This window comes from Cherax quadricarinatus, unplaced genomic scaffold, assembly GCF_038502225.1.
Source record: "Cherax quadricarinatus isolate ZL_2023a unplaced genomic scaffold, ASM3850222v1 Contig1492, whole genome shotgun sequence".
In the NCBI taxonomy this organism is placed as follows: Eukaryota; Metazoa; Arthropoda; class Malacostraca; order Decapoda; family Parastacidae; genus Cherax; species Cherax quadricarinatus.
The window spans coordinates 55,396-79,488 of NW_027196518.1; the positions used below are offsets into that span (position 1 = coordinate 55,396).

Below are 24,093 nucleotides of genomic sequence, written 5' to 3' on the forward strand. Positions count from 1 at the left end.
CATTGAAATAGTCACAAGCACGGCTTGCAACAGCTGTGTCAGGGTGATTTTCATCTATAAAGGTTTGCAGTTCAACCCACTTTGCACACATTTCCTTAATCTTTGAAGTAGGCACAATGGATTCCACAACTGGCATAGGCTTCTCAGGGTTAGCCCCAAACCCTTCAAAATCTTTCTTAATTTCCATACTAATTCTCACCCTTTTTACCACAGGGTTGGCACTAGAAGCTTTCTTGGGGCCCATGGTCACTTATTTTCCAGAAACAGCACCGAAAATACTGTAATAATACGAAATATTCCGAGTGTATGCTTGGATGTTACCGCGGAGGCTGGCTGGTAAACAATGGGACGGAGCGGCACATGTGAGGCTGGCTGAGGGCACATTGGACGCGTCTCGGACGAAAATCGGTATGCGGGTTTTTAATCGGTATGCGCGGCAAAAATTTTGCGATAAAAGTAATCGGTATGCGGAAAAATCGCTATGTGATGCCATCGTTATGCGGGGGTCCACTGTATATCAATGACCTTAATGAGGGAATTACTAGTGATATGTGCAAATTCGCCGATGACACAAAGATAGGTAGGATAATTGATTCAAACGTAGATGTTAGGGAACTTCAGGAGGATTTAAACAAACTATATTCTTGGTCAGAAAAGTGGCAGATGCAGTTCAATGTAGATAAATGCAAGGTTCTGAAGCTCGGGTGTCCATAACCCTAGCACTTATAAGTTAAATGATGTAGAACTTAGCCATACAGATTGCGAAAAGGACTTGGGGGTTATGGTGAGCAGCAACCTTAAACCAAGACAGCAATGCCTAAGCGTACATAATAAAGCAAATAGATTACTGGGATTTATATCAAGAAGTGTAAGCATCAGAAGTCCAGAGGTCATACTGCAGCTTTATACATCATTAGTAAGGCCTCACCTAGATTATGCAGCTCAATTCTGGTCCCCATATTACAGAATGGACATAAATTCGTTAGAAAACATTCAGCGTAGGATGACTAAATTAATACATAGCATTAGAAATCTTCCTTATGAAGAAAGATTGAAGACTCTTAAGTTACATTCACTTGTTAGACGAAGAATGAGGGGAGACCTGATCGAAGTGTATAAGTGGAAGATAGGTATTAATAAAGGGGATATTAATAAGGTCTTGAGGATATCTCTCCAAGAGAGAACCCGCAGTAATGGATTTAAATTAGATAAGTTTAGATTTAGAAAGGACATAGGAAAGTGGAAATAAATGGTATAAAATACCGACACAATGGAAATATAAACACATATGCAGTATAATGTGATCCTTTATTGACTACGTTTCGCCCACACAGTGGGCTTTTTCAAGTCACAAACAGATCTACCTGGGGTGGAAGGGACGCGAGTATTTATAGTCAGGTTCAGAATGCTGAGGTCAGGTGGAGAATGCTGCATCTGATGATGTACCGAGTGGAGTTATAGAGTCTAAAATCTTGGGTAGCTTGGAAAGGAGATTGGATAAGTTTGTGAGCAGACCTTCTACAGTGTTCTTCCATTCCTGTGTTATGTGGGATAGCGATGAAGAAGTTTCTTGGCAAGTGGTTCAGCTATGTTATAGAAGCCACTATTCTGGTTGAAGTTGTCGGATATAGAAATAAGTGATGATTCCAGGATTCTTCGGAATTGAGTGTTGTCTTCTGTGGCGATAAGTCTCAAGTTTCTGTAGTTTATCAAGTGGTTGTGTGAATTACGGTGTTGTACACCGGCATTCCTTGTGTCGTCAGACCTGCTTGCGTACTGGTGTTCTGAAATACGTGTTTGGAGGTCCCTTGATGTTTCGCCCACGTATAATTTGTTGCAGTCATTACAAGGGATTATGTATACCCCTGCAGAGGGTGAAAGCTTGTCCTGTCTATCACTGGTAATGTCCTTGATGGTCGTGGTTGTGGAGGTAGATACTTGGAATGAGGTATTGGAAAAGATGTTGGAAACGTGTTTGGCAATGGAGTTGGTGGGGAGGACTATGTATCTCTTCTCGGCAGTGTCTTCTCTGGGTGTGTTGAAGATGTTTAATGCCCGTTGTCTGCAGTCTCTGATGAAGTGACGAGGATAGTGGAGTTTAGAAAATACTTGTTCAATTATCGTGCATTCTTCTTCAAGAAACTCATTGCTGCAGATTCTGAGTGCACGCAGGAAGAAGCCTATAATTACACCACGTTTAGTTTTGGTGTCATGGTGAGAGTAGAAGTGGAGAAGATCGTTTTGGTTGGTGGGTTTTCGATAGACTTTAAAACAAAGTTCGTGGTCAGCTTTGCAGAGCAGAACATCAAGGAAAGGAAGAGTGTTGTCGACTTCTTCTTGAAGTGTGAACTGGATTGAAGGTTCGACCTGGTTGAGCTTGTCTTGGAGAGCTTGAAAGTTGAAGCGTTTAGGAGTTATGAGGAGTCTTGGGTAGCTTGGCTACCCAAGACTCTATAACCCCACCCGGTAGATCATCAGATGCGGCATTCTCCACCTGACCTCAACATTCTGAACATGACTATAAATACTCCCGTACCTTCCACCCCAGGTAGATCTGTGTGTGACTTGAAAAAGCCCACTGTGTGGGTGAAACATTGTCAATAAAGGATCACATTAAACTGCATATGTGTTTATGTTTCCAGGGTTGGATTTCTTTATTGTATGCACCGTGGTCTGTTGCTGTATACCAGGTTGGGTAGCCGGGCAGGACTCAGTCTCCAGCTCAGGAAGCAACAGCGATGGAATAACCTCGGTACCAAATCCCACCCTCAAGGTCCTACAATGGAACATTCAGGGCCTGAGGGGCAAACAGCACCTCTTGCTGGAGGCAGTAATTCGGGATCGGGTTGACATCGTCTTGCTACAAGAAACTCTGACTGTCCCGATTATGTGCCCAAGACTACCTGGTTTTACTGGGTATTTTCGGCACATGGACCCGGGCGTTCACTGCAGAGGCACACCTGTATTTGTATCCAATACAATACCTCACGAGGTTATAGCCAACCCTGTGGACTGTGGGGAGGATGTCGAGGCACAGGCCATCCTTGCACACATACCTGGGGCGCCCATTACCATCTATAACATCTACAAGAACCCAAGACACACCCTCGACATTGCAGAGCTCCTCGCGCTAGCACGCACTGAGTGTATTATTGTGGGTGGAGATTTCAACGCACATCACCCAATGTTGCACTTTCACTCAGGAACCAATGCTGCTGGCAGACACATAGCAATGCTCCTACACGATATTCCAGAGGTAAAGTTGCTAAACAATGGAGACCCCACACATCTGTTGGGTGGCTGCCTCGACCTTACCTTCGGGTCAAGACAACTCGCAGCAGGAGCCACATGGGAAACTCATCCTCACCTTGTCAGTGACCACTTTGCAGTGATCACCACCTTCAACATCAACAGGCCTCCCACAGTTGTGCTGTCTCCTAGATGGGACGTAAAGAGGGCCAACTGGAAGGTGTTGATAAGGACCTGCCTCGTATGGGCCAGTAGGCCTTCTGCAGGGTTCCTACATTCTTATGTTATGTTCTTATGTTATCTTCATGACTGGTGGTCCACATACTCTCTATCTGAAGACTGTGATATGGCTTAACAGGAGCTAATCACTGTTCTCATCCAGGCAGCAGTGCGCGCAATTCCAAAGAAGTCCGCAGGACGCACTCACAAAAAAGACTGGTGGTTCTACAACAATGAAGTGCGGGAGCAGAACCACCGCATCAACTCTTTTAGGAAGCTATACAGCCGTAACCCTATGGCAGAGAACAGGAATACTCAGAGCCATCAGGCGCTGATCCACCAGGAGGCCTGGTCACAGACCGGGCCGCGGGGGCGTTGACCCCCGAAACTCTCTCCAGGTAAACTCCAGGTAAACATATACCTCAATGCACCACTAACCTTTTTTCCTTCATCAATTCTATGGTTAACCTCATCCTTCATAAATCCATCCGCTGACACGTCAACTCCCAAATATTTGAAAACATTCACTTCTTCCATACCCCTCCTTTCCAATTTGATATCCAATTTTTCTTTATCTAAATCATTTGATACGCTCATCACCTTACTCTTTTCTATGTTCACTTTCAACTTTCTACCTTTACACACACTCCCAAACTCGTCCACTAACCTTTGCAACTTTTCTTTAGAATATCCCATATGCACAGTATCATCAGCAAAAAGTAACTGTCAATTCCCATTTTGTATTTGAATCCCTATAATTTAATCCCACCCCTCTCCCCAACACCCTAGCATTTACCTCTTTTACAACCCCATCTATAAATATGTTAAACAACCATGGTGACATTACACATCCCTGTATAAGACCTACTTTTACCAGGAAGTAGTCTCCCTCTCTTCTACACACCCTAACCTGAGCCTCACTATCCTCATAAAAAAACTCTAAAGCATTTATTAACTTACCACCTATTCCATATACTTGCAACATCTGCCACATTGCTCCCCTATCCACTATCATATGCCTTTTCTAAATCCATAAATGCAATGAAAACTTCCCTACCATAATCTAAATACTGTTCACATATATGCTTCAATGTAAACACTTGATCTACACATCCCCTACCCACTTTAAAACTTCCTTGCTCATCCACAATCCTACATTCTGTCTTGTCTCTAATTCTTTCAATAATAACCCTACCGTACACTTTTCCTGGTATACTCAGTAACTTATTCCTCTATAATTTTTACAGTCTCTTTTGTCCCCCTTCCTTTTATATAAAGGAATTATACATGCTCTCTGCCAATCATTAGGTAGCTTCCCCTCTTTCATACATTTATTAACCCTTTCAGGGTTGAGAGGCCCTCTCCTAAACTTGCTCTCAGGGTCAAAAATTTTTCGGAAAAAAAAAATTATTTTTTCTTATGGAAAGATAGAGAACCTTTTCCTGATCATAATGACACCAAAAGTATGAAATTTGATGGAAAACTTACGGAATTATGCTCTCGCGAAGTTAGTGGTCTCGACGATGTAGACGCATCGGCGATTTTGCCCACTTTGAGCCCTATCTTCGGCCCAATGCAGTGTACTAGTCGACAAAAATCATAACTATTTCGCTAGAACTCCATTTTTTCAATCGAATGAGTACAAGAAACCACCCATTTACCGATTTCAACTACCCAATAAAGTGGTCAGAAATTTGCAATTTTGGCAATCTGACAAATTTCAAAAGATGCCAATTTCCAAATAGGGTCCAGAATAAACAAGACAGACATTCCTGACACTAAAATAACATTTCCTCTGTTCATTAGTCATGTCCCTAGGCCCCTCTTGCATTTCTTTTGCTTTCCACTTTGAATTTTTATTCTCACAAAAAATAGAAGATTTACTGTTATGCAGACTACTGCATTAGTGTAGAAATGGTGTAAATAATATCAGCGCACTTGTCAAAGAATATTAGACTCACCAGTTAACGTGTATTGGACGCACGACATGATTTTTTACTTTTGAACTTTGGCAAAAATCGAACATTTCTGCTACTTTGAGCTCAATTTCAAGGTACTTTTCATTGTGAAACAAATCAAAATCATCACAATTTCTGTAATATGTCTTCCATTCTATAAAATGAGACCAGGAAAACTAGAATACAACAATAAATACCATTCAAATGGTATAAAATACCGACAGGTTGTTAGGTAAGACACACATGCAACACTGTTGCATGTGTGTCTTACGTAACAACCTGTCGGTATTTTATACCATTTGAATGTTCACTCTGTCAGACACTGCAACACAAGGGTATCTTGGTACAAACCTGAAATCAACTTTGTCAACTTCTACTAGTGAGAATGGCTGGATTTGAGAGGGACCTGACCTTCCAACGACAACATTCTTACCTCTACTAGTGGCCTACATCTCACCTCCTGGCGTTATATAAGGCTCCATCCTGTCAATTCAATTCCATATTGTTTCAGACTATGGAACAATACTCTTCTCCAGACTGAGGGACTGACCACCTCAAAACTTCAAGGGTGATGGACTGATTACATCATCTTCAAGTATCTTCTGCTTCTATCAACTTTTCTGTATTCGACTGAAGCCGCCTACTGTGTAGGCAAAACGTTTCGAAATAAAGATACCTAACTGTTGCATATGTGTCTTACCTAACAATAAATACCATACGAAAATACAGTGCAAAGTCACTCTTTTAAACCAAAAACACGGTCAGTTTTTTTTTCTTATTACGCACTGTGTGCTGCAGGATTTTTTTTTTATACTGCGCAGACCACAAAGACCCACTCTTTCATGTGTAGGCCTACCAGCTTTCTCTTGCTAGATATGAAGGCACTAGAATTCAGGCGTACTAGTACGTCAATAACCCTGGTGCATAAGCCATACTAGTATGTCGGAAACGCTGAAAGGGTTCAACAAAAATACCAACCACTCCAACACTACATCCCCCCCTGCTTTTAACATTTCTGTCATGATCCCGTCAGTTCCAGCTGCTTTACCCCCTTTCATTGTACGTAATGCCTCACGCACCTCCCCTATACTCACATCCTGCTGTTCTTCACTCCTAAAAGATGGTATACCTCCCTGGCCAGTGCATGAAATTACCGCCTCCCTTTCTTCATCGACATTTAAAAGTTCCTCAAAATAGTCCCGCCATCTACCCAATACCTTCATCTCCCCATCTACTAACTCCCCTACTCTGTTTTTAACTGACAAATCCATTCATTCCCTAGGCTTTCTTAACTTGTTTATCTCACTCCAAAATTTTTTCTTATTTTCATCAGAATTTCTTGACAGTGCCTCTCCCACTCTATCTCCTCTCCTTTTACACTCTCACCACTCTCTTCACCTTTTACTCTCCATATACTCTGCTCTTCTTATAACACTTCTGCTTTGTAGAAATCTCTCATAAGCTACCTTTTTCTCTTTTATCACACCCTTTACTTCATCCTTCCACCAATCACTCCTCTTTTCCCTTGCAACCAACCCCTTATAACCACAAACTGCTGCCCCACATTCTAATACTGCATTTTTAAAACTATTCCAACCCTCTTCAACCCCCTCACTACTTATACTTGCACTAGCCCACCTTTCTGCCAATAGTTGCTTGCATCTCACTCAAACTTCTTCCTCCCTTAGTTTACACACTTTCACCTCTCTCTTACTTCTTGTTGCCATTTTCCTTTTGTCCCATCTAATTCTAATAATAATAATAAGACAAATAATAATTATAATAATGATAGTGCTTCAGTTCCCTAAATTATCAATAATTCTAATTATAATAATTACTACAATTACGTACATATTATGTACATAATATGTAGGTAATAATAATTAAAAATTCTGCCGCTAGTTGGCGCACCTGATTCCAAAACATCCGGTAAGCAGTACACGTGTTTACATCGCTGTAGGAGCAGTTCTCTCCTGCTTTGCTTACATTTTTGACAGTCATTTGGCCAAATTTCACTTTTCTAACCACTGGTCCAAAGAAAATAAGTGCAAAGGACCGTGTTGAAAAGAAAAAGACGGTTTCCATGGAATTAAAGCATGAAACCATAAATAAACATAAGCAAGGTGCACAAGTTGTGGATTTAGCCAGACAATACCAGTGAAGTACATCTACCATATGTACAATACTAAAGCAGCAGGAGTCGATAAAGGCTATAGCGCCAGCCAAGGGTGTTACAATAATGTCTAAACTGCAGACCTCTGTCCATGAAAAGATGGAGAAGCTGCTGCTGACGTGGTTGAGAGAGAAGCAGGTCACAGGAGATACCGTGACTGAGGGTATCATCTGCGAGAAGGCACGAGGCATTTACGCTGATTTGCTGCAGCGAGATAAAGGAAATGTTGGGAATCTGGGAGAGACTTTGAGAGTTTATTGCAACGAAACACCCAGAGAAAGTTGCAACTAGTCGTGCATCAGACCTATTTAATGACACTTACCTAACTCACTTCCAAAACATTCTAAAAGGGAGGCTGAAACAAACCTCCTTGGACAGGTTTTTATTGAAACGCCCTGCAGAGGAAAGTGAGGAAAGAGTGAAGAAAAAAACAAAAATCAGTGAAAAGTAAGAACAAGTAAAAGAAGTGAAAAGTTAAAAACAAATTGTATCAGTTATGTTCAGTGATTTAACAAAACAAATTGTATCAGTTAAGTGATAAAACAAAATGTATGAATTAAGTTCAGCAATGAAACAAAACAATGTTGTTGTTGGAGATTTACAGGGCCACTAACATAAGAACATAAGAAAGGAGGAACACTGCAGGAGGCCTGCTGGCCCATACTAGGCAGGTCCTTTACAATTCGTCCCACTAACAAAACATTTGCCCAACCCAATTTTCAATGCCACCCAAGAAATAAGCTCTGATGTGAAAGTCCCACTCAAATCCAACCCCTCCCACTCATATACTTATCCAACCTAGATTTGAAACTACCCAAAGTCCCAGCCTCAATAACCCAACTAGGTAGACTGTTCCACTCATCAACTACCCTATTTCCAAACCAATACTTTCCTATGTCCTTTCTAAATCTAAACTTATCTAATTTAAATCCATTACTGTGCGTTCTCTCTTGGAGAGACATCCTCAAGACCTTATTAATATCCCCTTTATTAATACCTATCTTCCACTTATACACTTCGATCAGGTCTCCCCTCATTCTTCGTCTAACAAGTGAATGTAACTTAAGAGTCTTCAATCTTTCTTCATAAGGAAGATTTCTGATGCTATGTATTAATTTAGTCATCCTACGCTGAATGTTTTCTAACGAATTTATGTCCATTTTGTAATACGGAGACCAGAATTGAGCTGCATAATCTAGGTGAGGCCTTACTAATGATGTATAAAGCTGCAGAATGACCTCTGGAATTCTGTTGCTTACACTTCTTGATATAAATCCCAGTAATCTATTTGCCTTATTACGTACGCTTAGGCATTTCTGTCTTGGTTTAAGGTTGCTGCTCACCATAACCCCCAAGTCCTTTTCGCAATCTGTATGGCTAAGTTCTACATCATTTAATTTATAAGTACTAGGGTTATGGGCACTCCCAAGCTTCAGAACCTTGCATTTATCTACATTGAACTGCATCTGCCACTTTTCTGACCAAGAATAGAGTTTGTTTAAATCCTCCTGAAGTTCCCTAACATCTACGTTTGAATCAATTATCCTACCTATCTTTGTGTCATCGGCGAATTTGCTCATATCACTAGTAATTCCCTCATCAAGATCATTGATATATATTATAAACAACAACGGGCCCAAGACTGATCCCTGTGGAACGCCACTTGTTACAGATCCCCACTCGGATTTAACCCCATTTATGGACACTCTCTGCTTCCTGTCAGTGAGCCATGACTCGATCCACGAGAGCACTTTTCCCCCAATGCCATGAGCTGCCACTTTCTTTAACAGTCTATGGTGCGGAACTCTATCAAAAGCCTTACTAAAATCTAAGTAAATAATATCAAATTCTTTATTGTGGTCAACAGCCTCAAAAGCTTTACTGAAGAAAGTTAATAAATTAGTTAGACAAGACCGGCCTCTTGTGAATCCATGCTGAGTATCATTAATCAAGCTATGCTTATCGAGATGGCTTCTTATAATCTCAGCTATAATTGACTCTAGTAATTTGCCTACAATTGAGGTCAGGCTTATTGGGCGGTAATTTGACGGTAACGACTTGTCCCCTGTTTTAAAAATAGGAGTTACATTAGCCATCTTCCACATAACAGACACTACACCTGTTTGAAGAGATAAATTAAAAATATTAGTTAATGGTTCACAGAGTTCCATTTTGCATTCCTTAAGAACCCTTGAAAAAACCTCATCAGGACCCGGCGACTTATTTTGCTTCAGTCTGTCTATCTGCCTCACAACCATATGCCACACTGCGAATCTCCCACCCTCAACCTCCCCTACACTCAACCTCCCCCACCATCTCTGCTCCAAGTGTGTAAGTACATATACACTTTATATAAACAGTTTATTATTTCTTTACATTCTGTAGTGTATTATGATTTATTATTTATTAAGGAGGTTTTGTGGGCGAGGGGCTTGGACTTCCAGCAAGCGTGCGTGAGCGTGTTAGATAGGAGTGAATGAAGATGAATGGTATTTGGGACCTGACAAGCTGTTGGAGTGTAAGCAGGGTAATATTTAGTGAAGGTAGTAGGTTGGTAGACAGCAAAAAAGGCACAATACCGTGACTGGAACGATACACAAATAACCCGCACATAAAAGAGAGAAGCTTACGACGACGTTTCGGTCCGACTTGGACCATTTACAAAGTCACACTAACCAGAAGTGGAGCAGGACGGCTATATATAGGCAGGAAGAGGTGGTGGTAGTAGTAGTAGTAGTAGTACAAGAATGGTATATAATACCGACAAGATGAAATTAAGACACATGCGCAACACCCGGGCATCTCTATCGTAGACGTTTCGCCATCCAGCCAGCCACTGGATGGCGAAACGTCCACAACAAAGACACCCAGACGCCGCACATGTGTCTTAATTTCATCAGTAGTAGTAGTAGTAGTAGTAGTAGTAGTAGTAGTAGTAGTGGTAGTGGTAGAAGTGGGGAATAAGGAGGACGAGCCAGTCAAATACAAAGGAAGGGGAGCACTGCAAGGGAGCTAGGTGCCCACAGAGGGAGAGCAAGCGCACAGAGGTGCGTGAAAGGGGAAGTGGTGAAATAAATGAAGAAGGAACAGAAACACGAGACAGAAGAGAGAAAGACAACCCAGAGGAGAAAAAGGAAAGAGGAAAGGGGAAGAGGGAGAAGAAGAAAAAGAAAAAGAAAAAATGAGGAGTCAGGTTAAGTCACGGGTGTTCTGAAGTTTGGAGCATTTTACAATGTAGTGGGAGAGGAAGGCATCTACAGAGACGAAGCCAGGGCTAAGATTCATACAAGGAAAGTTGTGTATTAGAGAGGATTCAACTAGACGGCGACTGTTCGAGTTGGAAGTAGGGAAGACAGTTTTAGCAGAAGACCAGTCAATAGGATGGCTATGATCTCTGACGTGACAGAAAAGAGCATTGTTAGTGTCGGCAAGCCTAACACTATTTTTGTGCTCCCTAAGTCTGTCAGAAAGAGATCGACCAGTTTCTCCGAAGTATTGAAGAGGACAGGAGGAGCAAGAAATAGAGTAGACACCAGGAACATCTGTAGAGGGAGGAGAGGTATGAACGAGATTAGTGCGAAGAGTGTTAGTCTGGCGGAAGGTAAGCTTGATGTCTAAGGGACGGAGAGAATTGTTGAGATTAGAAAGACCGGAAATGTAGGGAAGGCAGAGGATAGAAGAGTTCCCAGGAGTAGAGAGTTTGGGAGAGAAGAAATTGCGTTTAGCACGTGAGAGGGCAGAGTCTATGAAATGGGAAGGGTAGCCAAGACGGGAAAACGAATTATGAAGAGTGGAAATTTCTGCTGGAAGGAACTGAGGATCACAGATGCGGAGGGCACGGAGAAAGAGGGAGATAAGAACACTTTTCTTGACAGGGGAAGCATGATAGGAAAAGTAGTGAATGTACATGCCACTGTGCATAGGTTTTCGGTAAACGGAAAAGGAAAAACCTGTATCTGAGCGGTGGACATGGACATTAAGGAAAGGAAGCAAGGAATTAGATTCCCATTCAGCTTTGAACTTAATGGAAGGGGCAAGATTATTAAGAGCTTCAAGAAAAGGTTGGAAGAGACTGGAGTCATGAGGCCACAGAGCAAAGATGTCATCCACATAGCGGAGTGAATGTACATGCCTCAAGAAAAGTGTTCTTATCTCCCTCTTTCTCCGTGCCCTCCGCATCTGTGATCCTCAGTTCCTTCCAGCAGAAATTTCCACTCTTCATAATTCGTTTTCCCGTCTTGGCTACCCTTCCCATTTCATAGACTCTGCCCTCTCACGTGCTAAACGTAATTTCTTCTCTCCCAAACTCTCTACTCCTGGGAACTCTTCTATCCTCTGCCTTCCCTACATTTCCGGTCTTTCTAATCTCAACAATTCTCTCCGTCCCTTAGACATCAAGCTTACCTTCCGCCAGACTAACACTCTTCGCACTAATCTCGTTCATACCTCTCCTCCCTCTACAGATGTTCCTGGTGTCTACTCTATTTCTTGCTCCTCCTGTCCTCTTCAATACTTCGGAGAAACTGGTCGATCTCTTTCTGACAGACTTAGGGAGCACAAAAATAGTGTTAGGCTTGCCGACACTAACAATGCTCTTTTCTGTCACGTCAGAGATCATAGCCATCCTATTGACTGGTCTTCTGCTAAAACTGTCTTCCCTACTTCCAACTCGAACAGTCGCCGTCTAGTTGAATCCTCTCTAATACACAACTTTCCTTGTATGAATCTTAGCCCTGGCTTCGTCTCTGTAGATGCCTTCCTCTCCCACTACATTGTAAAATGCTCCAAACTTCAGAACACCCGTGACTTAACCTGACTCCTCATTTTTTCTTTTTCTTTTTCTTCTTCTCCCTCTTCCCCTTTCCTCTTTCCTTTTTCTCCTCTGGGTTGTCTTTCTCTCTTCTGTCTCGTGTTTCTGTTCCTTCTTCATTTATTTCACCACTTCCCCTTTCACGCACCTCTGTGCGCTTGCTCTCCCTCTGTGGGCACCTAGCTCCCTTGCAGTGCTCCCCTTCCTTTGTATTTGACTGGCTCGTCCTCCTTATGCCCCACTTCTACCACTACCACTACTCTTCTACTACTACTACTACTACTACTACTGATGAAATTAAGACACATGTGCGGCGTCTGGGTGTCTTTGTTGTGGACGTTTCGCCATCCAGTGGCTGGCTGGATGGCGAAACGTCTACGATAGAGATGCCCGGGTGTTGCGCATGTGTCTTAATTTCATCTTGTCGGTATTATATACCATTCTTGTACTACTACTACTACTACCACCACCTCTTCCTGCCTATATATAGCCGTCCTGCTCCACTTCTGGTTAGTGTGACTTTGTAAATGGTCCAAGTCGGACCGAAACGTCGTCGTAAGCTTCTCTCTTTTATGTGCGGGTTATTTGTGTAGATTGCGGACGAGCAAGGAGGTTTCAGAGTGGGTAGAGGATGTGTAGATCAAGTGTTTACATTGAAGCATATATGTGAACAGTATTTAGATAAAGGTAGGGAAGTTTTTATTGCATTTATGGATTTAGAAAAGGCATATGATAGAGTGGATAGAGGAGCAATGTGGCAGATGTTGCAAGTATATGGAATAGGTGGTAAGTTACTAAATGCTGTAAAGAGTTTTTATGAAGACAGTGAGGCTCAGGTTAGGGTGTGTAGAAGAGAGGGAGACTACATCCCAGTAAAAGTAGGTCTTATACAGGGATGTGTAATGTCACCATGGTTGTTTAATATATTTATAGATGGGGTTGTAAAAGAAGTAAATGCTAGGGTGTTCGGGAGAGGGGTGGGATTAAATTATGGGGAATCAAATACAAAATGGGAACTGACACAGTTACTTTTTGCTGATGATATTGTGCATATGGGAGATTCTAAAGAAAAATTGCAAAGGTTAGTGGATGAGCTTGGGAGTGTGTGTAAAGGTAGAAAGTTGAAAGTGAACATCGAAAAGAGTAAGGTGATGAGGGTATCAAATGATTTAGATAAAGAAAAATTGGATATAAAATTGGGGAGGAGGAGTATGGAAGTGAATGTTTTCAGATACTTGGGAGTTGATGTGTTGGCGGATGGATTTATGAAGGATGAGGTTAATCATAGAATTGATGAAGGAAAAAAGGTGAGTGGTGCGTTGAGGTATATGTGGAGTCAAAAAACGTTATTTATGGAGGCAAAGAAGGGATTGTATGAAAGTATAGTAGTACCAACACTCTTATATGGGTGTGAAGCTTGGATTGTGAATGCAGCAGCGAGGAGGCGGTTGGAGGCAGTGGAGACGTCCTTAGACGTCTAAGGGCAATGTGTGGTGTAAATATTATGCAGAAAATTCGCAGTGTGGAAATTAGGAGAAGGTGTGGAGTTAATAAAAGTATTAGTCAGAGGGCTGAAGAGGGGTTGTTGAGGTGGTTTGGTCATTTAGAAAGAATGGATCAAAATAGAATGACATGGAGAGCATTTAAATCTGTAGGAGAAGGAAGGCAGGGTAGGGGTCGTCCTTGAGAAGGTTGGAAGGAAGGGGTAAGGGAGGTTTTGTGGGCGAGGGGCTTGGACTTCCAGCAGGCGTGCATGAGCGTGTTCGATAGGAGTGAATGGAGACGAATGGTACTTGGGACCTGACGATCTGTTGGAGTGTGAGCAGGGTAATATTTAGTGAAGGGATTCAGGGAAACCGGTTATTTTTATATAGCCGGACTTGAATCCTGGAAATGGGAAGTACAATGCCTGCACTTTAAAAGAGGGGTTTGGGATATTGGCAGTTTGGAGGGATATGTCGTGTATATTTATACGTATTCTGAGCACCTCTGCAAAAAGAGTAATTATGTGTGAGTGAGGCGAGTGTTGAATGATGATGGAAGTATTTTCTTTTTGGGGATTTTCTTTCTTTTTGGGTCACCCTGCTTCACTGGGAGACGGCAGACTTGTTAAAAAAAAAAAAAGATATTTTCAGTGTTTTCTTTAGAAAACTAGTGATCTACTGCAGTTAGCCTCAAAAATACTCCATTTTCTCTTACAATAAGAGCATGAGAAAATACTCTCAGTATATGCACACAGGAAATGGCAAATGCTTCTGCGTCTGCCACCATATTATGGCCTATTTTATTAATTCTAGAGTATATATCATGTTTCTGTGTTAATTCATCTAATATGACAAACAATATAATTATGATAGAAGAATAAGCCGTACAGTTGATAATAGTGTCATATTCAAGCATTTTTTCTTGGCTCTCCAGAGTTCAGGAACGGATTAATGGCTTTTCAATTAACTTAAATGAGGAAAATTAATTTGATATACGAGTAAATTGAGTTACGAGCTAGCTCCTGGAACGGATTAAACTCATAAGTCAAGGTTACACTGTAATTTATAATCTACTGTTAACTTTACAAGACCCTAGTCTTATAAAAATAAATCGTTAGATTAACTTATGCATGTTATAATACAGTTTCCAGAATTTTAGTTTACTTATTATGAAATACGGAACTAAAATATTCTTTAGTTTTCATCCAATTCAGCATAATAAAAAAATGATCTTCTAAATAAATAAATCTACAAATTTACCTTGAGCACAGTGTGAATGGTGTCATCAGCCGGCATAGTGGTTGGGGTGGTGGTTATGGTGGAGGAGGCAGTGCCATTGGTAGAGTCTCCATGGTTGTTTTTTTCAGGAGGATCTAACATGCCTTTCCTTTCCAAACGAAGGCGTTTACAGGGCGGCAAGGGAGGGGGCGGGGAAGGGGTACGTTCTAGTGCTTCTGGGCGGGGTAGTCTTTCACTGGCTTGAGATACTACAGTGAGAGGAAGAGGCCCTTGAGGAATGCCCGTGGCACTGCAGTTAGTACTGTTACTACTACTGCTGCTGCTACTTGGAGGGCCACCAGTCACCCCTTGAGATGGTGTCGGGAGGGTACCACCGCCTGCCAAGGAAAGGGGAGGAGGAACCAAGTGGGGGGGCAAATGGTGTGGGGTGGTGAGGGGGTTGCCTTGCTTGTCTGTTGGGTGCGGTAAGAGCTGGGGCACCAAAGGTCTTTCTAGAATAGAAGGTGCAGTCAAGCCACCCATTGTCATATTTCCTAGCCCACTTAGTGATGACTTCAAGGCTGACAGAGGAGAGATGCTGTTCAGCCCTCCCTGAAAAGAAAAATAGTTCCTGTCATCAAAATAACAGTGCCTAAATATTTTATAGTACTTGAAAGGTTTTGAGCTGCAATGAAAAAATTGAGATATGACATATTCATGACAGTCTATGGTCGGCACATGCGGATGGTTCTCAGCCCAGAGACAAAGTGATGAAAATGTCTTAAATGGTGGAGGATGTGTTGGAGGTGAGTGGGAAGGGCAGTGGTGGGAGGGGAGGTGGTGAGAGGGAGGGGCAGTGATCGGAGGGAGGGGCAGTGATCGGAGGGAGGGGCAGTGATCGGAGGGAGGGGCAGTGGTTGGAGGGAGGGGCAGTAGCGGGAGGGAGGGAGGGGTGGTGGTGGGAGGAAGCAGCGATCTGCCTGCCTGTCAGTACCTGCTTGTCACTACCTGCTTGTCAGCTCTTCCTTGCCCTACATGTCCTGCCTACCCTGCCCTATCCTATCACTTTGCATGGGTATAAGCCTATGAGAGAGGCTTACTGCTACTGGTTGCCAATGCCTCTGTATATTTCAAGCTGCAGCCTATGATTGTCCACCTCTCAGAAAACCCCAGTGTTTAAACAACAAAATGAATCCAAGGGAAGGCTGGGAGTGTTCTGGCATCGTGGAACAAATTACCATATAACCACGCATTTTGGGGTTAGGGTTACGATATTTTTGAGATTCAGTAAGTCTTCTGGAATGGATAAATACTGTAACTCAAAGGGACTGCTGTATTTAAAAGCAAATGCTAACCCTGTATGATTCATAAGGTATAAATTAAGCAAGTAGAGCTGACAATTGAGTAATGGAATTTAACTTATATTTACAGTGATAGCTTTGTATATGGCTAAAATAAACAAATGCATACTTAAACTGTGCTAGCAAATTCTAAAATAGCTTCCAGATATAGTAAAAGGATGGTGAAATGTTTAAATAAATTTACAACATAATTTAGACTAATAATAATAGTAAAGCATGCAGCTGTGAATTGATGGCCACACAATAAATAGAAAAAAAATTAAGACATGTTACAAAACAGATCCCAGACAAAAGAAACAATGAATTACAAATATGGTACACAGGATGAAGCCCTCACTTGTAAATAGGGGAAAAAAAGATGTAATTTCACACATGATTATATTTAAAATACAATGAAAATATGGAAGACATTTTTTTTTTAGTAACATCAATAAGGCAAGCAAGAAGCCACAACTGTGAATTAAGAAAATGCAGTGACTGAAGAATATCGAAAAATATTCATAGTAGTAAACAGCTGGAAGATCTATGAGGAGGATAACAGTAATAAAATCACTAGAAAAGTAATTAAAAATGCATATGACAAACTAAACATTAAAGACAAGACACAATGACCATGGCTCTGCTCTTGTAATGATACAAGTAATCAAATGTGTCAAGGAAATGCAATAAAATTGTGAACAGGTGATCTTAACAATACAGAACAAGCCACATGGGGATGAAAATCTCTAGATCTTTCACATTCTCATGCATCAGGAGCTATGCAATGTTGCAAGACAGCAACAGATAGAGGAAATTCTCTGAGGCAAGGCAGAAGGTATCAATGATGGCCCTTGTCACAGTAGGTCATGGACCTCCACTGATACCTTCTTCCTTGCCTTAGAGAATTTCCCCTCCTATCTGTTGCTGCCTTGCAACACTGCATAGTTCCTGACGACACATAAGCATGAAAGATCTAGAGCTAAAGATTTCCATCCCCATGTGGCTTGTTCTGCAATGTTAAGAAAATGAAATCAGCCTAGCAGAACATTCACATGTGGAGTAACTCACCTGGTCTTTACGGTCATCAGATGACTCTGCTAAACCTCTGATCTTAAGAGCTTCGGCAGTGTGTAGGAAGGCACCCAGATGAACTTGAGAGATGTTAACCTCTCCTGCATACATGAATTCTAGTAGACTTCTCATGTGTGTGTATGCAACGTCACGTAATATTATGATCGGGTGTGTACACGGATTACCCTGCAAAAAAAAGTAGGCCGATATTAAAATATCAAGGAGAGAAAATGTTTTAATATGTATTCCACTTAAAAAAAGTTGATTTTAGGAGCAATATTTTAAAAAGCTTCAAGAACAAAATTGCATAATACCATGACTGGAACAATATGCAAATAACCCACACTTAGAAGACAAAATTAAGATGTTTCAGTCGTACTTGAACTATTAACTAATAGTAATCTAGTTTGTACTTCTCCTGCCACTGTTGCTCCTCTTGTCCTCTCTAATAACATGGAGAAACTAGTCACTCTCCAACAGACTTAACCCTTTCAGGGTCCAGAGGCCAAATCTCAAGAGTGACAGCCATGGTCCAAGAATTTTCAAAAAAAAATTTGTTATTTTTTTCTTATGAAATGGTAGAGAATCATTTTCTGAAGGTAATAAAGCAAAAAGAATGAAATTTGATGGAAAATTTACAAAATTACGCTCTTGTGAATTTTGATGCATCAGCGATATTTACGCATCAGCAGTTTTGCCAACTTTGACTCCCATTTTGGGCCAATTACATTATTCCAGGCGACCAAATTCTTAGCTATTTCCCTAGTATTACTTCTATTTTATTGACTGATCACAAGAAATCACCCAGTCAACTGTTTCAACTACCCAATAAAGTGATTAGAAATTGGTAATTTGGCCAATTTAACACAAAGTTCAAAATATTCCAATTTCAAAACAATGCAGACATTCCTGGCCCTAGACTAACATTTCCTCTGCTCATCAGTTATGTTTTCAGGCTTTACAAATGAATTCCATTGTGATTTTTTATGCACAATGAATTTTTATTCACACCAAAAAACAGAAGATTTACTGACCAGCTGACGCATATTAGACTCGTGACAACATTTGTTTACTCTTGAACATCAGCAAAAATTGAACATTTTTCTACTCTGAGCTCAGTTTCAAGCCCTTTTCAGTACTAAAACCAATCAAAATCATCTCTATTTCTGTAATATATCTTCCATTCTATCAAATGAGACCAAGAAATCGCAAATATAACTGTTAAAAACACACGAAAAAACATCGGAAAGTAGCCATTTTAATCCAAAATTACAGTCGCAGTTTTTTCTCTCATTATGCACTGTGTGCTGAAGGATTTGTTTTATGTGGTGCACACTTACCACATAGTTGTCTTCTCTCATATCTAGGCCCAAATTTACCACTCACAGGTTATCTGAGTGAGCTGAGCTCATGGCATAGATCTACGGTCTGGACTCTGGCTTCAAAGCCGTAGATCTATGGGATGGACCCTGAAAGGGTTTAACAGCACAAAAGTGTTATCTGTACCAACACTAACAATGCTCTTTACTGTCATGTTAGATATAACAGTCATCCTATTAACTCGTCCTTTACCAAAACTATGTACCCTTCTAGCCTTCACAGATACCATCTTGTTGCAGCCTCCCAAAAAGACAACATTCCTAATATGAATCTTAGTCCTGGTTTTGTCTCTATAGGTGCCTTCCTCTCTCATTACACTGACAAATGCCCTAAATTTCAGAACACTCATGACTTAACCTGATCTTTATCTCCTACTCTCCTCACCTCTTCACCTTTCTAATATTTTCATTGCCTTTCCCGTCTTTTGCCTAGGTGAGTTCTGAACATCAAAATGGTATACAATACCGACAGATTGTTAGGTAAGACACATATGCAACAGTTAGACAACTTTATTCCGAAACGTTTCGCCTACACAGTAGGCTTCTTCAGTCGAATACAGAAAGTAGGCAGGAACAGTAGAGATGTGAAGACGATGTAATCAGTCCATCACTTTAAGGGTGATGGACTGATTACATCGTCTTCACATCTCTACTGTTCCTGCCTACTTTCTGTATTCGACTGAAGAAGCCTACTGTGTAGGCGAAACGTTTCGGAATAAAGTTGTCTAACTGTTGCTAGGTGAGTTCTGTAACTCAAAGTTTTGGTCTACCCCTATGGGCCATTAGCTCTCCTGTTCTATTCTTATAGACTACCTCCACTATTACTACTACTACTTCTTCACTAACTTTGCTGTGGTTTTGGTGGTTGTGGTGGCAGCGATAGTGAAGTGGCTGCTGTTGCCACCACTCCTGCTAATACCATTACCACTACAATACTACTTATCCCTTCCCGTTCTACCACTCCTAACCCAGTCCCCCCTCTCGAACATATTCTGGCTCTCTTCCCTTCATGTTTCTGTGTGACTAATTAATTTTCCAAGTTGGGCCGAAACAAAGGACAAATACCTCACACACCTATTTAGTCAAGACGAACACAAATATGACTTGTCAAACTATCAGTATCCTATCTGCCAACATTAGGGACTTCATTACCAATGTTGGTGAGATCCCATACAATTTCATAAATGCTTGTCAACCTGACATGATCGCCATTGTCGAGACATTTCTGGACAACAGGAGCCCTGAAATTTTACTAGAACTGCTGGCTACACCTCATGGATGCAAGGAGACGGGCAGGGTCAGGGAGAAGGCCTTGCTATGTGCTCTTCTAAAAATATATGTACATGCCCAGCTGACTGATGTTACCATTCCTAATCACCTGGAAAGTACGTTCTTCAGGCTATGCATAAACCCTAGTATGTACCTTCATACTTGCATATACGTAAAATGAACAGACCTCAATGACAGCAAGCAGACCCGATCAACCTCCTGATGGAATGTGGATGCCCTTCTCCTTCAATATAAATGCTCACATATTATAATTACTGGCAACCTCAACTAGCATCTAATACAAAGGAATTTCAATGAACTTCTTACAGTGTTTGATACGAAAAAAATCTGTTGATTTCTCCACTCTCATCTCTGACTCCTTCCTTAACCCAGTAGTGAGTGACCTATTTGAAAGTACATATAGTTACTTGGAAACCTCTTGGTTATGCTGACTTGTCTGATCACAAGACTGTCTTTATGACACTAAAAATAAAAGGCGAGGTGAAGAATCATCACACACAATCTGGCTGTGGGAGGGGGGAGGGGGAGAAACTGGCTGGCCACTGGCTAGGAGTTTGCCACCCCCAATTCGAATGCTCTTCTTGAAGTCAAGTTAATGACCAAGTGAATGTCTTACACTAAATATATTCTTAACTCTTTTGCTGTCCATTATGTAGAACTACGTCACTAAGGCCAGGGTCCCGAACAGTTCTTAGTCATGAATTTGACTCGCTCAGATAAGCTGTGAGCAGTAAATTTTGGCCTAGATATGAGAGAATGAGTGTATAGTGAGTGTGCACCATATAAAAAAAAAATCCTGCCCTATATGGTGCTTGATGGGAAAGCAAAACTGTGGCAATGTGTATGGTTTAACCCTTTCACTGTCAAGACCTTTGCTCTCAAACTTGCTCTCAGCATTAAAAAAAAAAAAAAAAAAAAAAAAATTGTGAAATGACAGATTTTTTCCAAAGGTGATGAAACCAAAAGCACAAAATTTGATAGAAAACTTACAGAATTATGCTCTTGCAAAGTCAGCATTCTCAGCAATATTTATGCATCAGCTATTTCACCCACTTTGCACTATTTTTGGCCAATTTCATTGTTCCAGTCCACCAAACTCATTATTTCACTAATATTCCTTCTATTCTATCAACTGAGTACAAGAAACTGCCCATGTACTTATTTCAATTACCTAATACAGTGGACCCCCGGTTAACGATATTTTTTCACTCCAGAAGTATGTTTAGGTGCCAGTACTGACCGAATTTGTTCCCATAAGAAATATTGTGAAGTAGCTTAGTCCATTTCAGACCCCCAAACATACACGATCAAACGCACTTACATAAATACACTTACATAATTGGTCACATTCGGAGGTAATTGTTATGCGGGGGTCCACTGTATTGATCAGAAATCAGTAATTTGGCCAATTTCATACAAAATTCGACAACTGCTAATCTGAAAACGAGTTCCACAATAAACAATGTAGACATTCCTGGCACTAAATAAACATTTCCTCTACTACTTAGTCGTGTCTCCAGGCCCCTCTTTTATTACGTTTGATTTTCATTTCAATAATTGTTTTTCATTTCAATAATGCAGACAACTGCATTATTGTAATAACTGTATAAGTAATGTCAGTGCATTCCTAAATGCATATTAGACTGGCCAGCAAAAAAATTTAACATTTCTGCTGCATTGAGCTCAATTTCAAGCTACTTTCAGTCCTGAAACTAATCAATATCATCTCTATTTCTGTAATATATTTTCCATTCTATCAAATGAGGCCAAAAACCAAGAATACAACTATAAAAACCACACGAAAATACACCACAAAGTCACTGTTTTAAACCAAAAATACTGTTACAGTTTTTTTACTCATTATGCACTGCATGCTGCAGGATTTTTTTATATGGTGCACACTTACCACAAAGATGCATTTTCTCATATCTAGGCCCAAATTTGCTAATCACAACTTATCTGACTTAGTTGAGTTCACGGTATCATACTATGGGATCAACAATGAAAAGGTTAAAGCGGCAACTTTGTGGTGTTTTCTCAACATGATTTTCATTGTTTATTGGCTGTTTCTAGGCATCGTTTGATAGAATGGAGAGAGATGACTGTGACTGGTTTCAGGACCAAGTAGCTTGAAACTGAGTTCATAGTGGAAATATTCAATTTTTGCCAATATTCCAGAGGATGGATAAGGCCCCCTACACACCTAAGTGTTTATGGGTTTTAATAAGTCTGATTCAACTGGGATGCTGTAAACCACGACCAACCTTTCCCGGTTATGTTTTATTATCCGAGAAACAGTAAGTCTTCTATTTCTGTGCGAATAAAATTTCAGAATGGAAACTAAAAGTAATGTGGGAGAGGGCTGGTGACTGGCGATGTGACCAGAGACCAGGAAACTCTACATTGTTTATTATGGGCTACAGTGGACCCTCGACCAATGGCTTTAATCCGTTCCAGAGAGCTAGCCTTTAGTCAAATTAGCCGTTAGTTGAATTAATTTTCCCCATGAAAATAATGGAAATTCAATTAATCTGTTCCAGACAGCCAAAAGTATTAAAAAAATAATTTTTTCTACATGAAATATACATTTCCCTACACAGAAAACAATGAAACATGCCCAATACATACATAAATAAATACTAAAATGACACTTACCTTTATTGAAGAGTATTGTTGAGTAATGAGAAACTGTTTTTCTTGAACACCCTGGGATTTTCACAGTGATACAGGAATAAAGGCTTCACTTTGCAATCCCCACTAGCATTACAACAAAACATGAGAGTTAGCCTATCTTTCATAGGCTTATGTCTTGGGAGTGCCTTTTCCTCCTGAGTAATGAGTAATGTAGGTCCTGTCTGGAATTTTCTTCCAGAACAGGCCTGTTTCGTCACAATTAAACACTTGTTGGGGTTGGAATTTTTCAGCTCTGCCATGCCTTATCACACTGTGTATGCCACTACGATTCTTAAATCTCTCGAACCAACCTTTGCTGACCTTAAATTCACCAATATGACCACTAGTTCCAGGCATTTTTTCCTGTCTACCTGGGTGTTAGTCGACTAGTGTGGGTCGTATCCTGGGGGAGAAGATTAAGGACCCCAATGGAAATAAGTTAACAGTCCTTGATGATGCACTGACTTTCTTGGGTTATCCTGGGTGGCTAACCCTCTGGGGTTGTTTCTCGGTATTCTCTATCAGCCACACCAACAACAGCCTCTCCACATCTTCAAATAGTACAGCTGACCATGGTGCAGCAATAGCTAATGGTACTGCAGCAGCAGCAGTAGCTGACCATGGTATGATAGTACTGTACATGTATTTCTCACCCTTTTTACCACAGGGTTAGCACTAGAAGCTTTCTTAGGGCCCATGGTGACTTATTTAGCATTTACAAGCACTAAAAACACTGGAATAATACAAAATATATTGCAGGTACACGTGGAATCGACTGCAACGGCTTGTAAACATTCGCACACCGAGTCTTGGAGCGGCTGGGCCCGCTCAGGCAGCGCTCCGGCCACATGGACACGTTTGGGACGAAAGCCATTAGATGAGTTTTTTGCCGTTGGTAGAGCCAATATTTTTATGCCAAAGAGCGCCGTTAGACGAATTTGGCGTTAGTTGATGCCACCGTTGGTTGGGGGTCCACTGTATTTTTAAATTGGCATTCTTTTTAATTTTGTGTAAAGTTAGCCAAATTACCATCTTCTGATTACTTCATAGGGTAGTTAAAATAGTTGAATGGGCAGTTTCTTGTACTCATTCGATAGAATGGAAGGCATACTAGCAAAATAGCCAAGAATTTGGCCAACTTAAGTCGTATTTTAAGCCAATGGAATTGGCTTAAAATACGACTTAAATTGGGCAAAATCACTGGTGCATAATTTGTGCCAAGACCACTA

At 40.9% G+C, this 24,093-nt stretch overlaps 1 protein-coding gene across 1 annotated transcript in view; it reads right to left on the reverse strand.

Annotated features, from left to right (window-relative positions):
* Positions 1–17,734, reverse strand: part of LOC128694681 (protein bric-a-brac 2) — a gene marked incomplete at its 3' end in the record, with an annotated part of 57,487 nt that extends 39,753 nt beyond the window's left edge. The window contains exons 1-2 of the mRNA XM_070081030.1: positions 17,520–17,734; positions 15,154–15,723 (exon numbers count right to left, since the gene is read on the reverse strand). Coding sequence (XP_069937131.1) covers positions 15,154–15,723; positions 17,520–17,654 — 705 coding nt within the window. The remainder of the gene's footprint in view (positions 1–15,153; positions 15,724–17,519) is intronic.
* Between the last annotated feature and the right edge of the window lie 6,359 nt (positions 17,735–24,093).